This window comes from Schistocerca gregaria, chromosome 3 (genome assembly GCF_023897955.1).
Source record: "Schistocerca gregaria isolate iqSchGreg1 chromosome 3, iqSchGreg1.2, whole genome shotgun sequence".
NCBI lineage: Eukaryota > Metazoa > Arthropoda > Insecta > Orthoptera > Acrididae > Schistocerca > Schistocerca gregaria.
The window spans coordinates 264,143,825-264,158,592 of NC_064922.1; the positions used below are offsets into that span (position 1 = coordinate 264,143,825).

General features: G+C 37.9%; 1 protein-coding gene across 2 annotated transcripts in view; it reads right to left on the reverse strand.

The window, feature by feature from the left end:
* Positions 1 to 8,569: 8,569 nt before the first annotated feature.
* The window catches only part of LOC126354142 (uncharacterized), a 285,667-nt gene continuing 279,468 nt past the window's right edge, over positions 8,570 to 14,768 (reverse strand). The window contains exons 10-11 of one of the 2 annotated variants that reach the window (XM_050003553.1): positions 11,119 to 11,310; positions 8,570 to 9,602 (exon numbers count right to left, since the gene is read on the reverse strand). In XM_050003553.1, the coding sequence (XP_049859510.1) occupies positions 9,454 to 9,602; positions 11,119 to 11,310 (341 nt within the window). In that variant the 3' untranslated portion in view covers positions 8,570 to 9,453. The remainder of the gene's footprint in view (positions 9,603 to 11,118; positions 11,311 to 14,768) is intronic. The other variant, XM_050003551.1, reaches the window with a different exon arrangement.

The window sequence follows — 14,768 nt, forward strand, 5'->3', positions numbered from 1 at the left end:
CACAGTCCATCCACACTTTCCTATTGATACTACATGGACTGGAAACTTACTGACATCTATTTTTTTTTTTTTTAAATGTGGGTTTGCTACCTTTCCCATCACCCATAAGACGTCTCAGCATCCACACTTTTTTATTGCTTCTCCATGTGAGTGGACAATTACTGATTTTTTATGGGGTTTTCTGCCCTTCCAATCAAAAGTGGCTTCTCCATTTAACCTAACCTAACATGTTTTCACATGGTAGATAGGGAATCTTTCTTGGACATTTGTTACCTTGAATTGCCAAAGATTTTGAAGATGATGTATGATAAAATAGTCTGACTTCATTGGCACTGAACACTTCTTTCAGGTGACAGTTCACAATTAGATTGTGCAGTTTTGTCTTCCCTTTCCTGTACATTGATAACTTCTCCATCAGCTTCATTTTCCACAATGTTATGTATAATTTTGAAACTGTCCAGCTATCCTGTGGATGCCTTAAAAACTATATTCTCAAGCTCTTTATTGACTTTTAGATGCTCACACTGCAATGTGGATCCAGACGAAGGTAACTTTTTGCATGTGCACTTATAAACCATTCCAACAATATCTCACTAATTCCCTCATTTCCTATCTTCTTCACCTTTCTTTTCATTTGCTCTTTCTCTTTCATCCATTCATTCCATATCTTACCCCATTTTCATAAATTTGTGTTTTACAGCATTTGAAACATAACATTATTACATGCACATGGAGTTTGTCTTCCTCACTTGCCTTGATTACCCTAATCTTTTCATTAGGTGTTAGTGACACACACTTTTTGTTGTCATGTTATCACTTTAAGTCAACTGAAATTGTGCAGAAAATAATGTTGGTTAGTGCTCTTCTTTGTTAGCAACACATACTTTTTGTTTAACATTACACTGTCACTTAAAATTCTACAAGTAAACTGAAATGCAGAAAATAGAGCAGGTTGTGCATTTCTTTGGAATCCTCGATCTTGTCGAGCTGGACTATTGTTTGATGGAACTACAAGCATCCCTTTCACATAAAAGCACTGTCAGACCTGTACAGTCTTTGTGTTAAAAATACTATCCTTGTATAGATGTTAATAACCAAGGTATACTGTAATGTAGTAGTACTGTATAAGTTCTTTCTCCACCTTGTGGAGTGAATTATTAATTAATTCTTGAAATTTGCATTCCATTTTCATATTAGGCACATTCTACTTTATCCAAAAATTAGCATATAAAAGTGTATTGAATGACTCGAGACTGTACTATTTGTAGGGTTTGGTCATCTTTCTTAATTATACACAATTTGCTATGATCAAGTTTTACTGTTCTTTTGAAAAGACTGAAAGCAGTGCTATAGGTCTAATTAGAGTTGGTTTGCTTGTTTGCTCCAGTTCTGTAGATGAAAGCTACTATGACACGTTATAGTCTACCAGGAAATCTGTGCCATCTGATAAATTGCTTACGAACACAGCAAAAGGATAATCCTCTCAAGTCAGCACAAAATTTTAACATTCTTTTACAAACACCATCATAGTCAGTGGAATTATTACAATTTAGTGACCTAAAGAACTGAGTAACCTCCTTAGGGTTTTATGCTTAAGGGACTAATGTCTGGCAATGATGCATCCAGTGTCTGCACAAGCAAATCTAACATATCTGTATTCAGTTGTTTATTACTGGGTGTGCTATTTGCAACCACTGTGAGGAAGTAGTATTTGAATATGGTAGCCAATGCTTTTAAAGTATGACCATTTCTGCCAAAGCTATTTTCTGAGGACTCAGTTTCTTTTCAAATTTCTCTTTTGCTTCTTTCTTCTTTAATAATGTTCCAAATAATTTGTGCTTTATTCTTAAAGTATTTGATGTTTTGAACATAGTACATAGGTTTTGCTTTTTGTTGACAGAGTGGAGGATTCAACAGTACTTGTGATAATGGAAATTCAAATTTTAACTATTGCTTGTTCCTTGAATTATATAAATCTCTCTCTCATAGCACAAGATACTTTATTCCCAGGTGTTATCCTCCTCTTAGACTTGCTTTTAATTGTTTAAGGGGAAATCAAGACTCAAAGTAATGTAGGAATATGTCTGAGAAAAAGTTAAATTTTGCATTGAAAATGTCTGCTTTATAAACGTCTCCCAGCACTTTCCTCATAATTTCTCTCTAGACACAGTGATTGAGTCACTGTTAATGATTCTGTGATACAACTCTCCTATGACCTGCACATAACTGGACAATAAATTTTATTAATATATGACTATCAAGGTCAGATAAACCATTGATTATTAGTTTTATAGCTAAATCACTGTAAGGTTGTTGAATCAAAAGGATAATTCTCAATATCTGTTACATTATATCTTTCAATCTCCTCGGGAGAGCTTCTGTAAAGTTTGGAAAGTAGGAAATGAGGTACTGCCAGAAGTAAAGCTGTGAGGCCAGGGCATGAGTCGTGCTTGGATAGCTTAGATGGTAGAGCACTTGCCCGTGAAAGGAAAAGGTCCCGAGTTTGAGTCTCAGTCCAGCACAGTTTTAATCCACCAGGAAGTTTCATATCAGTGCACACTCCGCTGCAGAGTGAAAATCTCATTCTAGCAACTCTAGATGCCATTGGTCAATACTATCTCTTAGAAAACCAGCATTAAAGTCTCCACCAACAATAATTTTCCAGTTAAGGTAGAGTAACCTTATTTAAGTTGTTTCTAAATGATTTATGGAGCTTAACAAACTTCCTTCCAGTTGTCTGTGAAGACTGTCTGCCTCCTGATACAGTAATGTGGTGCAGCATTTGAAAAGCTGTTAAACACAATATTCATGAAACTTGCAAGAGGAATGCCATAACATTTTTCCAAGTATAATTTTGATGTACAAAAAAATCAAGGGCCCTGGATAGGTCACTAATATTCTAACAGGATGATTTTTTTCTTGTTTAGCTTCGCCAGGACTTCATTTGTGAAACAGTGTATGGCTTTCTCTGTGAATAATCCTAAACAAACGCCAAACTGAAAGGCAGTCAACAGGCCCAGCTCTTAAAATGAGTCAGTTTTCTATTACAGACCACTTTCTCAAATACTTTTGAGAAAATTGTAAAAAGTGAAATGAACTTGTAGTTATTACCTTATAAATCGATGTCACTACAACATACTTACATCAGAGTTATTGACTGATGAATCACAGGAGGCACAGTGAAAAAGTAGGTTAGAAATATTTCAACTTTTGGGCAAAGTCCTTTTTCAGAAATAGAAAACACAGGCACATTCACACAACAACTAGCATGCACATGACCACTGTCTCTGGTCAAAAAGTCCTGATTAGTCAGGCCTTGACAGCTGGAGACAGTTGCCATGTATGTGTGAGTTGCTGTGTGAATTTTTGTGCTTCTGAACAAGGTCTTTGTGCAACATCTGGAATATTTCTAGCATTTACTTTCATTGTGCCTACCTGTTCCCCAACACATCGTGCTTGTGATAAGTAGCAATCTATCTATTAGGTATTGTTGTTGTTCCATTCTTGACTTTCCATTGCTTCATTAACTGATGACTCAAAAGACTTAAGAGTAGACCTTTTAGGTTAGTGCAAGGTAGTTTTCTACTTACTAAAAAGATGGCAGATAGGTGCAATGAAAAGACTGTTTCATGTAAACTTTTGGCCAAAGCCTTCTTAAGAAATGAAAAATACATACTCAATATATTAAAAACAAAGATTCCAAGACTTACCAAGCAGGAAAGCGCCGGTAGATAGGCACAATGAATAAAACACACACACAGAATTTCGAGCTTTCGCAACCGGCAGCTGCTTCGTCAGGAAAGAGGGAAGGAAAAGGAAAGATGAAAGGATGTGGGTTTTAAGGGAGAGGGTAAGGAGTCATTCCAATCCCGGGAGCGGAAAGACTTACCTTAGGGGGCAAAAAGGATAGGTATATACTCGCGCGCGCGCGCGCGCACCCACACACACACACACACACACACACACACACACACACACACACACACATATATCCATCCATACATACACAGACACAGAGAAAATTGTAAAAAGTGAAATGAACTGTGTATGTATGGATGGATGTTGTGGCTGTTTAGGGAGCTTGAGAGGCACTGGAAGGGAAACACCATTGTTGAGGTAGTTTAGCAGAAGATGGAATAGCTTTTTGAGGTAAAGACTGGCATTATGTTGCAGTTTGAAGTTCGCTTGGCAAATGTTATCACTCAAGGAAACATGTAACTGCAAGATTTTGTAGAAGGAGGGTGGAAACTGGCAGATGAACCATATTCACAGATTAGCTGGCTAAGTGCAAGAGACTGTTGTTTTTGAAATAGTACAAGGGGATTACATCCAGAAACAGGGACTTCCAATGTTAGGCCTTTGTGGACAACTCCCAGGGACAAGCAGGTTGTGAGAAACAGAATGTGGGACCTTAGTTTTCAACCTGCAAATACATGTTTCCTAAAGGACCAAATATAACATAAGCTGGGATTCATGATGGCAAGAGAGGAGGGTGTGGGGTAGAGATGATAAGAGTAACAAAAATAAGCAGAAGAAAGGAGGGTGTGGGGTAGAGATGATAAGAGTAACAAAAACAAGCAGAAGGAAAGGAAAAAGGAGAAAAAATGGGAAAAAAATTGGAAAAGTAAGTGTAGAAAAATTCATAGGAAAATCATGACAAAGACAATAACTAACAAGAGATAATGAGAGGGTGAGAATTTCTCACCAAAAGGTAAATTATATGATACAAAAAAGATTTTGATAGTAAAAATTTCTGATTATAAATTGTGACTGGAGAAGTTCATGACAATGGAATGGAGGCAGAAACAAGTTGAAAAAATGGGGCAAACAGAAAGAGGAAGTCATTGGAGAAAACAGAATCTACTACATTTGGGAAATAAAATAATGTAGGAGATGGCACTGACAGCTGATCAGGGCAATTTGATAAAAACAAAGACACAAAATCTCAACTTGCATCAAGTGCAGCCCTCAGCAATCAATCTTTCCTTCTCATCCTATTTGGCAAGTGTCCCCTGACCCAGGATACTGGGGATTTTTTTTCCAGGCTCTCCCAGTTTTAAACACTGCCAGTCTGTTTTCTTCATCCCACTGTCTTCCCCCTCAACCCTTATGTCATGAGAAGGAACCACTGGCTCTGATAGCTAGCAAATTTCCTTAACACCTGTATGTGTGTGTTCTCCTGCACACCACTTAGTGAGTAGATTTTTTTTATCTATCCAGTTACATTATACTTTCAAAGACTGGAGATGAATTATTTATATTTATATATTAGCTAGTGTGTGCTCCAGTACAAAGGTATTTAACATGCTCATACAAAAGAAATTGGGAAGCTTAACCACCTCAAAAGAAGAAAAAGTATAACAGTACCTCATTACTGTCTCTTTCCCTAAATTATCTGAATATCTTGATTTTAAGATTGAAAAGTTATATTAGCTGCATGGTAAGTAATGGTGTTCATTGTGAAGCTGCATGAATAGTAGTAATGTACTGTAAACAGGATGCAGTGTCTAAAGATGCACATAAACAAATTTTAACACATCAGTAAAGCAAGTACTATGATGCCAGTAGGTGGAAAGCAAAACTTAATTAGTATAATAGAGGAGGCAGCAGCTTTCTTAAAAATAGCAGCTCTCTTTGTGATATACTTGATTAAATTTAGGTGGCATCAGTAAAAGGAGTATATAGAGGATCTGTACAGGGGCGATGTTCTTGAGGACAATATTATGGAAATGGAAGAGGAGGTAGATGAAGATGAAATGGGAGATATGGGAGAAATTTTGGAACAAATGAGGCAATACTGACCCTACAACTTATCTTAGAAGAAAGATTAAGGAAATGCAAACCTACATTTCTACCATAAGCAGGCTCAGAGAAAGCTTTTGACAATGTTAACTGGAATACTCTCTTTCAAAATCTGAAGGTGGCAGGCGTAAATTACAGGGAGCTAAAGGCTATTTACAATTTGTACAGAAAGCAGATGGCAGTTATAAGAGTTGAGGGACATGAAAGGGAAGCAGTGGTTTGGAAGGGACTGAGACAGGGTTGTAGCCTATCCTCAATGTTGTTCAATCTGTATATTGAGCGAGCAGTAAAGGAAACAAAAGAAAAATTTGGAGTAGGTATTAAAATCATGGAGAAGAAATAAAAACGTTGAGGTTTGCTGATGACATTGTAATTCTGTCAGAGACAGCAAATGACTTGGAAGAGCAGCTGAACGGAATGGACAGTGTCTTGAAAGGAGGGTATAAGATGAACATTAACAAAAGCAAAACCAGGATAATGGAATGTAGTCGAATTAAGTCGAGTAATGCTGAGGGAATTAGATTAGGAAATGACACACTTAAAGTAGTAAAAGAGTTTTGCTATTTGGGGAGCAAAATAACTGATGATGGTCGAAGTAGAGAGGATATAAAATGTAGACTGGCAATGGCAAGGAAAGCGTTCCTGAAGAAGAGAGATTTGTTAACATTGAGCATAGATTTAAGTGTCAGGAAGTCGTTTGTGAAAGCATTTGTATGGAGTGTAGCCATGTATGGAAGTGAAACAGTTTGGACAGGAAAAGAATAGAAGCTTTTGAAATGTGGTGCTACAGAAGAATGCTGAAGATTAGATGGGTTAATCACATAACTAATGAGGAGGTATTGGATAGAATTGGGGAAAAGAGAAGTTTGTGGCACAACTTGACCAGAAGAAGGGATCGGTTGGTAGGACATGTTCTGAGGCATCAAGGGATCACCAATTTAGTATTGGAGGGCAGCGTGGAGGGTAAAAATCATAGGAGGAGACCAAGAGATGAATACACTAAGCAGATTCAGAAGGATGTAGGCTGCAGTAGGTACTGGGAGATGAAGAAGCTCGCACAGGATAGAGTAGCATGGAGAGCTGCATCAAACCAGTTTCAGGACTGAAGACAACAACAACAACAACAACAACAAGTGTGACTAGCACTAAACAGTTTAATAATGTTAATACAGTATAGAGATTAAGTTTCTATGATGTTCTTCTCTTTTGTTAATACACTCCTGGAAATTGAAATAAGAACACCGTGAATTCATTGTCCCAGGAAGGGGAAACTTTATTGACACATTCCTGGGGTCAGATACATCACATGATCACACTGACAGAACCACAGGCACATAGACACAGGCAACAGAGCATGCACAATGTCGGCACTAGTACAGTGTATATCCACCTTTCGCAGCAATGCAGGCTGCTATTCTCCCATGGAGATGGTCGTAGAGATGCTGGATGTAGTCCTGTGGAACGGCTTGCCATGCCATTTCCACCTGGCGCCTCAGTTGGACCAGCGTTCGTGCTGGACGTGCAGACCGCGTGAGACGACGCTTCATCCAGTCCCAAACATGCTCAATGGGGGACAGATCCGGAGATCTTGCTGTCCAGGGTAGTTGACTTACACCTTCTAGAGCACGTTGGGTTGTACGGGATACATGCGGACGTGCATTGTCCTGTTGGAACAGCAAGTTCCCTTGCCGTTCTAGGAATGGTAGAACGATGGGTTCGATGACGGTTTGGATGTACCGTGCACTATTCAGTGTCCCCTCGACGATCACCAGAGGTGTACGGCCAGTGTAGGAGATCGCTCCCCACACCATGATGCCGGGTGTTGGCCCTGTGTGCCTCGGTCGTATGCAGTCCTGATTGTGGCGCTCACCTGCATGGCGCCAAACACGCATACGACCATCATTGGCACCAAGGCAGAAGCGACTCTCATCGCTGAAGACGACACGTCTCCATTCGTCCCTCCATTCACGCCTGTCGCGACACCACTGGAGGCGGGTTGCACGATGTTGGGGCGTGAGCGGAAGATGGCCTAACGGTGTGCGGGACCGTAGTCCAGCTTCATGGAGACGGCTGCGAATGGTCCTCGCCGATACCCCAGGAGCAACAGTGTCCCTAATTTGCTGGGAAGTGGCGGTGCGGTCCCGTACGGCACTGCGTAGGATCCTACGGTCTTGGTATGCATCCATGCATTGCTGCGGTCCGGTCCCAGGTCGACGGGCACGTCATTGCTTATACAGCCCTCTTGCAGTGTCCGGAGCAAGTATGGTGGGTCTGACACACCGGTGTCAATGTGTTCTTTTTTCCATTTCCAGGAGGGTATATTTCTTGACTCATTCCTCATCTGGAGGTTCTCCTTCTTAATGAATCTATTGAATATAATCAGTGAATGAATAAAAATGTATAAAAATCAGCAATGGAAAAATTATATGAAACAATTAGTTTGTTGTTATTTAGAACTAAAGCCATGCTATAGGCAGTGTTGTAAAAAAAAAATGGATCCTATCAGTTTTTTGTGTGGACTGCATTCTTGCTGGTAGAACAGCATATAAGCAGATGCAGTGTGCAACCAAAGCAGTTTGTCATTTGGTGTTGAGATGCAATGATTTTTTTGTGCTACAACTACTGCAGTTCTTCACTTAATCTCATCGTATATGTTTGTTTTCACTCAGGACAGACTGCTCACATTGCAGACAACTTCAGATTGTGCTGTATATGCTTTCTGCTAACATCTTGGGTATAATGTTTGTTCCATTGAAAATACTTAGTATGTAGTGAAACATGTTGCTTTTTGTAGTCACTGTTACAACAAATGTGTTCTATTTAGTGCTTATGGAAATTGTTCAGATAATTGTTTGCATTCATTACTCACAACACATATTACAATTTTAATTTTTGCTGACAAGCAACTGAGAAGCACAAGAATATTTCCATCATTCAAATATGTTTCAGAAAGTACCACTACTGTTAGTACATAGATATAAATTGTTAATGAAATCATACTTTTATTCTTTGATTTTTTTCTTATTTATTTGAAAATATTTTTGTCAGCTCAGAAATTATACTATTATATAAACTTAAACATAATTACAAACTCTGAATAAGATTAGTCATGTCCTGCTTCTACTAGATAACAAACACAAATAATCAATACTTCTTAAGTAGTTGAGAATACTGATAACATTCTTTGGCGGCTAAGTAATTCTCTCTCTCCAGTCGCATGCTGAACTGTATTTCTGTGTCCATGTAACAATTACAACTTTGTAGGATGTATTTTTCTTGTTTGTAAAAAATAAAACAGTTCAGTTTTCACTACTAACAAGCTAGCTACAAGCCATGTTCACTGGCAGAGCCAGTTATATGTACTTGGACCTCCATGTAACAATCACATAGTGTGATTACAAAATAATGGAATTAAAAAATTCAACAGCACTATAAAAACAACAGCAGGTAATACGTCCATTCAACTCACATGTATGAAAAATAGTAAAAGTGATGTATAAAAATGAAACATGATGCAGCTGTTGTACAGTCCAATGATGATTTGTTACAACAAGAGGAAATATTGTTCATTAAATAATATCACAGAGAGTGATGTCTTGTGTGAATAGCAGAATGTCTTTTTCAGACCAGGCTTTCTCAGTACAAATTAACTTATGCAGCTTCCTTATTAGTTCCACGTTTCTTTTTCTTGTACCATCGAATAACCAGCTGTGAAGTCCATAGTATTACAGTGAGAGAGGTTATAAGGTTGAGTGCTGCAATTGACATGCTGTAGCTTCCTGTGGCTTTCTGAATGTAGCCTATAACAAGAAAGAGCTTTAGTTAATACAAGACAAATTAAGAAACAATAGAGCAAAAAATATTTTAATCAGGCACATTTTCTGATTAAAGAAGTTAAGTGTTTAGAAGGAGGAAGTGAAATGAAACTATGTGTTGATAAGTCATGTGGTTCTGTTTCAGTGATTTCAAAATCAAGTTAAATGAATAATAAGACTGGTATTAAGAGCATGCTGCTGGTTGTTTGTGAGTAGTATATTGGGCATGGAAATGTACATTGATTCAGCTGGGAAAGTAATCATAGAGGTCACTGTATTCTCTCTTGAGAAAAAGTGATCCCAACTGTTGTATCTGGCCACTGATATCTAGAATATTGGCACTTTGGTGGAACTAATATTCAAGCTCATCCCACAAATATTCAATTGGAATCAGATGAGAGGCTTTTCCTGGCCAAAGGAAGACTTCAACATTATGCAGGTAGTTCACTGGGACACACATTGTCTGAATATGAGTGTTATCCCAGTAGAAGCTAGTAACAAGGCACAGTCAAATGAGGATGCAGGACATCCATGACATACTGCTGTGCCTTGAGAATCCCTGAATTACTGCCAGAATTGAACTAATGTCATACTCACACACCATGAAGCAGGGTTAACACTAATTGCCAGACTGTATTGTCATCTATTGGTGTTGCTCTCTGACAATTGGAGATAATCCGAGACAGTGAAGGACTGATATTTATTGCTGAATGTTATGCCTTGCTTTCCAGGTATGGTACACTTCCAAAGGCATTTATCTGTGGTGTAGTGTCTACTCATGAGACAGTAATTCAGTAATCCAGCCTCTGCTAGTTTCAGACCAATGATGTGGGATGATCAAGGGTGATGAAGTAAGTCCATGACTTGTACATGGATGTAAAGGTCTTACGATGTCATTGACACCCAATATCATTATCCTCCCTTGGTGCAGTTGGACATGATTGACTAGAACTTCAATAATGTGTATAGATAAGATTGGATTATATTAGATTGGATTCAATTCTTGGTCCATAGACCCAAAAATGAGATGATTCTCATGGGTGCTATAGTCTGTATTAGCAGTTTGTTGTTTAGGTGCATACATCTATAATATAAAGACTTATCCGTCTATCTCAAGCAGACTTATGTAAAGAAAACTGATAGATCTGTCACTGGGGGAATAAAATAAATAGCACGATGTAAAGACAGACACGTTTACAGTATCAGCACCTCTTTTCCTAATTATATATCAAAGAAAAAAAGAATATATTGGTATTAAAGTGTACTGAAATTGTGTCTTCATCTATTTCTAACAACAACTACTACATTCACAAGTCTGTGAAGTTTGATTTCTGTGCGTAACATCTTCCTACTGCAGCTCTGTCAAACCTGTATTCTGACTAATGTATAATTGGGTTTTTGTTTGTGCAACTAAAATACTCAAACATTATATTCTAATGACAAGATGAAATTCTCAAACATTAAATTGTACAAAGGAACATTTGAAAAATATTAAACATACCCATCATTGGAATTGAAGCTAGAATAAAAAATGAATTGACCACCATTTGTAGTCCATTAGCAGATGCCAGCCTCTCAATAGGAACATAATTAGGAATGACAATTGTCATGTAGACAGTTCTGAAACCCTTAGCCACTCCAAGAGCTCCAGCTACAATGAGAGCTGGTATGTAGTCATGGAACAATATGAGTGCTGAAAAGAGAGATTGCAATGAATAATTAATTAAATAAAAATACATGGTTAACATACAAGTACATGAACTATAGTAACCAAAATGAATGTCAAACAGATAAATGCTTTAACTGATTGTGTAGGTATTGAAAGTCAATCTTTTTTGTTGATTATTCTAGCAATTCATAGGAACTCATAGCAATTGCAATTGACACAAAATATATATTAAACTATCACAAGATCATGCTAAGACAACTTCATTTGGCACTCATTGTCTTTCTGTTGTAGTTGTTATTCTAGCCAGAGTCTGTTTTTTTTTGCATAGAATGTGGCACTTTGAATGTGCATGGATATGTTTAGTTTTCAAATGACCAGGTTTTGAGTTCCTACTTGCATGCGATTTCCATGCTGTAGATGCTTCAAAATGACAGCTGCTAAATGCATTAAATCTACACCCTGTGAACAAAGTTTGTTAAAGACATTGGAACATTCTTTTGTTACGACTTAAAATTCAACAGGAAAATCCCCAAGTTTACATGGCAAAATGAGTCAACAACTTTCAATGAACCATGACAAAATGTTCTCTCATGCAGAAAATGATGAAAATTGATTCCCCCATACACTCATGGATCCCCCACAATATAGGAAGTACATAATTACCAAGGGAAGGTATGTTATCAGAGATATTTAAGTCTGTAATCAACAAATGTGGCACCTATTGGAGATGACATTCATCCATAGTAATATTCAGTATGTCAATGAAGGGTCTGGTGTCATTACATGGGTATAAAGGATCCACAATGGCTTCAACTAACATGGATTGGCCCATCAAGCAAGGTTTTCACTAACAAATTGCAACAGTGGTATGGTGGCAGTGTTAGGTCTGTAATCCTTCATCCTAGAGTGATAAAAAAGTGTGTATTATCAGGGCTGGCAATGGACTAGACTGGTTTCCTTGACACATAAGCAGTGCAGATTCAGAAACTGACTCTTTACTCACCTGAAGTACTGGTAGTGAGTGTTATCAACAGAAGATTTAAAGTTGATTCCATATTACTAGGCTTTGAGAAGACTTTTGAAATCATTCATCATAAGTGGCTTCTAATAAAGCCGTTCACCTATCTTATCTTATAATCTTCTTTGGTATGCGACTGTATTCATGATTTTCTGTCACAAATGTCACAGTAATTGACGGGAAATCACTTACTGTTACCAAACTTACAGTAATGTACCAAATGTTGATGTGTAAGACTTCATGAAAATGGTATGGAGAGGTGGGCTACAAAGTACCACAGCAACTGTCATCATAGGAAAGCTGGACAGGAGCAGATATGATAAACAAACAAACTAATACAACAAACAGCAGATTTATTTAGTTTGTATTTCTCCAAGTGTACAAAGACTCATTATAAATAATGCAGCAAGAGGTAGAGTCCAGCTTATAACAATAGCAACAAGGGTGAGGCTGTCTGAACTAATGTGTTAACTAGGATGTCTTAGCTGCAACGAGGCAAAGTGTCTTCGAGTGTCAGTGGGCTGTCTGGCTGCAGCCAGCAATCCTATATTGGGCAGTGGTTCAGTGGGTATGCTCTGTTGGGTCCATCAGAACCCACAGGACCAATATGGGCATCTGACAGAAACTTGCAGTTATGTTGCCAACTTTGACACCCATGTTGTGGTATTGATATGTGATACCACAAATGTTATATGTGCTCTGCTGTTCTTAATCTGTATAAAAAGTTTAGAAGACTATCTGACCAGCCCACTTAGATTGTTTGTAGAAGATGCTATCATTTATCATCTAGTAATGTCAACAGAAGATCAAAGACTAGATACCTGATGGTGAAAAAATTGGTAACTTACTGTGAAATATGAAAAGTGTGATGTTCTCCATTCACCCCCCACCCCCCTCCCCCAAACACACACACATTGCATGGGATCCTTACCAGAATGCATGCCAAAGAAGTTCAAAGAAGGGCAGCTAAGATCGTTTTATATTAGGACAAAATAGAGGACAGAGTTGTAACTATATGATAACTGAGCTGGAGTGACAACCATTGAAAGAAAGGCGTTCCTCTTTGCAGGGAGATCTTTTAATATAATTACCAACTTTCTCCTCCAAATGCAAAATAGAGAAATGACCATCATTGTAAAATAAGAGTAATCAGCATTTGGCACAATGTGCTTTTACTTAAAATTGTCTTATTAGACATGTAGCTTTGTTTTGTTCCACTGAGATGAGGTATGCTATCCCAGTGTTTAACAAAATTGTACACCATAATTTTCTACCAGTTTCTTTTAATTAAAATGTACACCTTTACCACCTTCCTTCTATACATCTTCAGATTTTATTTCTTAGCTTTTACTGGTTTGATGATGAAATTTTGTATGATTCTTTTTAAATGTAACTGTAATCTGACTAGGATGAACAACTGTTTTATTATTTTTTTTAAATAGGCTGTTATAGTCTGACTGTCATGTGGTGCTGTATTGTTGTTTTCAACAAGGAAATTTGGTTGTTCACTGTCACTACATACTGTTTATATTACAGATGTGGCATACTTCTAGCTAATGAGTTTCAAAAGACTAATGGTTGATGTCTATCTTTAATGGAATAACTGATGACCATGATACTGTGAGTGTAACTGGACAAAATTTTATATGCATGGTTCCCTTTAGCATAATAAAATGACCTTACTCCGTTCCCATTCATATATTTTAAAAATATATTTCTGATCTTTGATTGTTTTGGCTGTTATATAGAACTGTCTTTATACAATCTTTATATGTGTAACTACTTGTAATTTTGTTGTGCCATGTAACAATGCTTTTCACTTTGTGTCACTTCATGCACTTGGGATGTAACAGCTATGGCTTTATTACAATGTGCTTGTTTCATTATATAAAAAATTATATAAAATCACAGACACACAAATATATATAGCTTTTTATTGGCCAAGTGTGAGTAGGAGTCACACACTGAAGATGCCATATGAATTTCATTATGAATAGACACTGAAGAGCCAAAGAACCTGGTGCACCTGGCTAATATCATGTGGGGCCCCTGTGAGCATGCAGAAGTGCCGCAAGAAGATGTGGCATGGACTTGACTGATATCTGAAGTAGTGTTGGTGGGAACTGACACCATGAATCCTGCAGGGCTGTCCATACATCCATAAGAGTATGAGGGGTTGAGATCCTCTTCTGAACAGCACGTTGCAAGGCATTCCAGCTATGTTCAATAATCTTCATGTCTGGGGAGTTTGGTGGCCAGAAGAAGTGTTGAAACTCGAATGGTTTTTTTGGAGCGACTTTGTAGCAATACTGGACGTGTGGGGTGTCGCATTGTCCTGCTGGAATTTCCCAAGTCTGTCGGAATGCACCAAGGACATGAGCAAATACAGGTGATCAGATAGGATGCTTATGTACGTGTCACCTGTCAGAGTCGTATATAAACGTATCATGGATCCATATCACTC